The 4,821-nt window shown below is 46.6% G+C and overlaps 1 protein-coding gene across 1 annotated transcript; it reads right to left on the reverse strand.

The window, feature by feature from the left end:
- Positions 1 to 1,374: 1,374 nt before the first annotated feature.
- Positions 1,375 to 3,813, reverse strand: rtn4rl2a (reticulon 4 receptor-like 2 a; the record flags this gene model as incomplete). The annotated part of the gene is made up of 4 exons (XM_079262235.1): positions 3,662 to 3,813; positions 2,836 to 3,062; positions 2,449 to 2,682; positions 1,375 to 2,229 (listed from the first exon to the last, which is right to left on the reverse strand). Exons 1-4 carry the CDS (start codon positions 3,717 to 3,719, stop codon positions 1,375 to 1,377), a joined length of 1,374 nt encoding a protein of 457 aa, XP_079118361.1. The 5' UTR covers positions 3,720 to 3,813.
- Positions 3,814 to 4,821: the final 1,008 nt, after the last annotated feature.

Here is a 4,821-nt window from a genome sequence, read left to right on the forward strand (position 1 = left end):
GAGTCAGGCAAGCGACAAACCCGCTGACGTATTTGCCTTTTGCAGTGTTACCAGCTTGTGAATCCATTCATCCACTTTCTTTTTTTTACTCACAGATGCCCATCAGAGCCAGAACCACTCCATGTCACCATGTTGTCAGTCTACCTTTAGTCACAGTTTAGTCACAAAGCAGCAATCTGTCCCCCTTTCTTTGTGTGTTCTTTTCTAATTTTGTCCTAACTTTGCTGTCACCAATGTAAAGTCTCCTTCAGGTCAAACATACTTTGTGAAAATTGTCCCAATTAATAAAAAATATGATTCAGGAAATATTCAGTGTATATTTTTATCAAGATCTTCATCATCATTCAAGTCAACAATCATTACACATCATATAATATGTCACAGAAAGACATTCAAAACCAAAATCTCTGGCTTCCTGACAGGAAGCATTCTATCCATGTGGTTGTCGCAAAACAACACCATATTTACAGGAGATGGTGGATGGTGTGAGTCCAAAGGGTAGTACGACTACTGATGAGTAGTTTTATCACTTATCTGCTGCAGGTTGCTGCTTCTACCGCCAGCACTGTCCTTCACTTAGTCTCACTGTTCTCTTCCTCATTTCTTATTGCTGCATAACCCCCCCCCCTTATTTTCCAATAAGGAAAAAAAAGCCTTCTTCCGTCTCTGTCACCTTTTCTTCCGCTGACGTCCCTGCATTCCCGCTCTCTGTCTCTCTCTCTCTCGCCTTTCTCACAGTATGCTATGTTCTCCTCCATCTTCACCTCACTGTGCTCTGCCATGTAGAGGCACAAGCCTTCACAGTTTTCTTGGATCGAGATGAAAGGGATATGGCTGGACCACAGATGTCAGTCTGAACACTCACAGAATACATACCTATTTACATGACACTTTAAGTGGTTACAGTATTATAATTACTGTGCACTGATTCAAACAGTAATTGTATTTGGAGCAACCAGTTGAATGGATGCACTAAAAGAGTGAGGATTACTGACTAAGTTGAGGTGACAAAACCGACAACATCATCATTCACAACTGCTATCAAACTGCGCTCATATTTGAGATGGACTCAGCCCTCATAGCCCTGATTGCAGGGAATCGTAACATGACATCATACAGGTAAGACACAGAAAGCCATACCTGTAGAGTATCGTAGATATATAATAACTTAGCTGAAGAACTTTAAGCAGCCCTGAAATATGTTAAGCCCTGTAAATGGTAGATTCAGAATCTAGCCGTCCCCCTATCTCCCATGCTGTTCCTTGAGGATGTGCTTACAGCAAAGTGGGCAAAGGGGGTATAGAGAGTCTAACAGGGATCCCCCAGCCTCTAAAACAGGCTGGAAGGGAAAGGGTGTGGCAATAAGAGTCCAATTCAGCCGAATAGTTTATGGAGGCAAAGGGTGAAAACCGAAAGGGCTACTAGTGTGAGGAACGAAGGCGTTGAGCATCTAGGAGAGGAGGAAGATGGCGGCAAATCAAACTCAGGTGGACATTCAAGCTCAAAGCACCGCACGGTGACACCCGAGTCCTCATTGCCATAGTTTGCCCAGTACTCTTCTGGGTCGAGTTTGGGCAGTGCCAACTCTTCCTCCCCCAGTTCGTACTTGACTACTGAAGTGGTTGTGGATGGGCCTTTCCCATACAAACCAGCTTTGACAGTCTCTGAGGCCTTTTCAAACACACCTTTCGTGGAGGATTGGGGCTTGTTTTTGTGGAACCACCAGCGGGTTTTGGTACTGAAGGTAGTAGTGGTGGAACCACCAATGGAGCCTGGATCGGGCAGGGGGCAGAGAGCAAAGTCCATCTCACGAAGGAAGCGGAGGTCCTGGCCACGGCGAGTGGAAGGGGAGGCACAGATCACCTCAGATGACGAGACACGGGCTTCACGGAACCACTCCCACAGGGCGCGGGCCTCACAACCACAGGACCAAGGGTTGGCGTTGAGCCGGAGGAATTCAATCCCCTGGGTGTCCCTCAGGGTCTGGCTGGGCAGCTCAGCCAGGGAGTTGTTGAAGAGGAAGAGCATGGTCAGGCGGCCGAGGTCGCGGAAGGCGCGGCGGTTCACCTGCCGGATGCGGTTGTCATGGAGGAGTAGACGATCGAGGTTGACCAAACCACGGAACACATTCTCTGAGAGGGTGCGGATACGGTTGCCATGCAGGAACAGCTGGCTCAGGTTGATGAGGTCAGAAAAGATGTCATCCTGCAGGAAGTGGAGATTGTTCTCCTGGAAAAGAAAAACAGAGTTTAGGATTAAAGAGTGTTTTTCATTTCTAACATTTGTAACTGGATACACGACCAGTAAGGTTTGGACCAATTAAATCAAATAGCAACGTGTGTCCAAACTTTTGACTGGTAGTGTATGTGATTCTGTGTGTGAAGGATCTGGTGTGGGTGGCTGGATGTGTATCAGTCATGCATTTCCACGGCTTCTCGGCGCCCCTACCTGCAGGTAGAGGAACTGCAGGCTGTAAAGCTTGTGGAAGATGTCATGGGGCAGGGCAGTGAGCCGGCAGCGGTGCATGTGGAGGCTCTGGAGCTTCTCAAGGCCGCGGAAAGCTCCTCCTTCCAGCCTGTGGAGGTTATGATTGTCCCCCAGGTCCAACTCCTCCAAGTCCCTCAGCTCACTGAAAGCACCTGCCTCAATCCATGTGATGTTGTTGGAGAACAGCCACAGAACCTGGAAATCACGAAAGTTTAGATTATTTATACTTTTTTCTGTCTTTTAAAAAAAAAATAAATAAATAAATAAAAAACATTGATGGAAACATAACTTTTTTTTTTTTCATTTTGTTTCTACACTGTAAATGCTGGTTTCTTCATTCTGTCTTACCTGAGTTCCGAAGCCAAAAGAGCCAACTCTAAGCTCCGTGATCCGGTTGTTCTGGAGAAACACGCGCTGCGACTCATACGGTACTCCGACGGGGACGGCGGTGAAGTTCTGCGCCTGGCAGCTCACAGTCATGGGCGTCGGGTAGCACACGCAGTGCTGCGGACACGCTGACGCCGGACTTGGCTTGCCGAGGACCAGCCACACCACCAGCCAGAGGGAGAGACCGTCTGGAGGAGAGCGATGGGAGAGAGGAGGAGGTGAGTCGGAACTGTCCGACGTGCTGAAACCCTCGATTACCACGTACTACAACCGCAGAGCCCAAATCGGTGAACATTTGCACACATTTTGTACTTAAATCATATTTCATTCAATAAGCATCTTTTATATATGCTATATCATCAAACCTGGCAGGATTTAAAAAACAACTTTGTCTCAGTACAGTGAATAAAGTTTACGCCTCAGCATGGCAGTTGTGCCGACCATTACGCACAACAGCATCACAAACAGTTCAGTCAAAACTCAGCTATGATTTCTTAGACTTAGTTAAAAAGCTTCTCCTTCATTCCACCTAACATGCAGTCCGTTTCTTTAGGTCACTATTAATCTAATTAAAGCGTATGATAAAAGAATCCCAAAGTTTCCTTTCCATCTTGTATCATCCATCCAACCATGTATCCACTTTCAACTCTTGGTGTACAATTACGCAGAAAGCTCTTCAGTGAGAAACTTAAAAATCCTGCAACGATTTCTAAAACAAACCAAAAAGCCTATCAATCATCTTTGGGGTCCATGATGTATCCACAAAAGAAGACAGTCAGAAACTTACTTTTGCAAGTGCGCATGAAGGAGCATCGTCGGCTCCGAGAAATAGAAGAGTTGTCCATCCTGAACCAAAGCCCAAAGCGAGTTAGCCTAAGAGGGGAGTTAAACCTTGCTATCTCCGCTGATGCCCTGGTTCCCGAGTCGGAGCGACTGAGAGTGTGCTTGGTGAGGGCCACCAGTGGTCCTTTTATACTCAAGCATGCCGTTATTGCCTACGGCAGTGGGCACCGTGGATTCTCCTACGTCACTGACCGGGGTCATGAATGAGTGAGGGCGGAAAGAAACGGAAAGGGGAGGGGCCGACCGTAGGGGATTCTCTTACAGAGCGCATACGCGCGTAAAAGCTGGTTGGAGACGTGCGCTCAGACTGTGAGAGGAGGAGACATTTCGACGCACATTGGATGGAAAGGGGGGGAGCGGGAAAGAGTGAATGAGGAATGAGAGGAGGGAGGCGGGAGAGAATCACGGCACGGTGCCCGGTAATGACTGGGCTCCGTGGAGGAGCGGAGGACGGGTAGGAGTGGCTTCCTGGCTGCCATTCGTACACACAGTTATGGTCTGTTTCCGGCGCACTGCAGCCAGACAGATACAGAAAAGATAAAGTCATAGATGGTTCTGTCTTAGAGAAGAAGGATGCCCCCGAATTGTGATTCAGGCTGAAGGAATCATTCAGAGCCAAATGCGAGTGATTGATGAGTATTTTTTTGTGGAGGTTAAGTATGGCAGTCATGATGTTTGTGTCTTAATTATAGTTAGTGACATAATTAATTATGATGGAGCTATGAAACTACATCAAATGCTCTAACAGGGAAAGAGTGGACACATCAAAGTGGGCTTACTTTCACTGTATGAGGAAATGAGGTTACTTCAAACAAAATCTGCAATGAAACATTTTATCTGAACTTGTCGAATAAAATTAATCTCAGCTTGTGTCTCTGTTTCTGTTACACAAGTTTAATTGTTAATTAAGTTCACAAATTGGGGGAAATAGAGCACAAATGAATCGACAGAACACAGAACACAACAGATGCCTTAACATGGATGCCGCTTCAAGTCTGTTCTGCTGTGTCTGTGCCTCAAGCTGTCACTGCTTGTGTTTGAACACCAGCTCTGAAACAGCATCAGTTGTGACAATGAAAGTGTGAGGAATTGTGACTTTTTAGT

Source organism: Telmatherina bonti (assembly GCF_933228915.1).
Source record: "Telmatherina bonti genome assembly, chromosome: 3".
NCBI classification, from domain to species: domain Eukaryota; kingdom Metazoa; phylum Chordata; class Actinopteri; order Atheriniformes; family Telmatherinidae; genus Telmatherina; species Telmatherina bonti.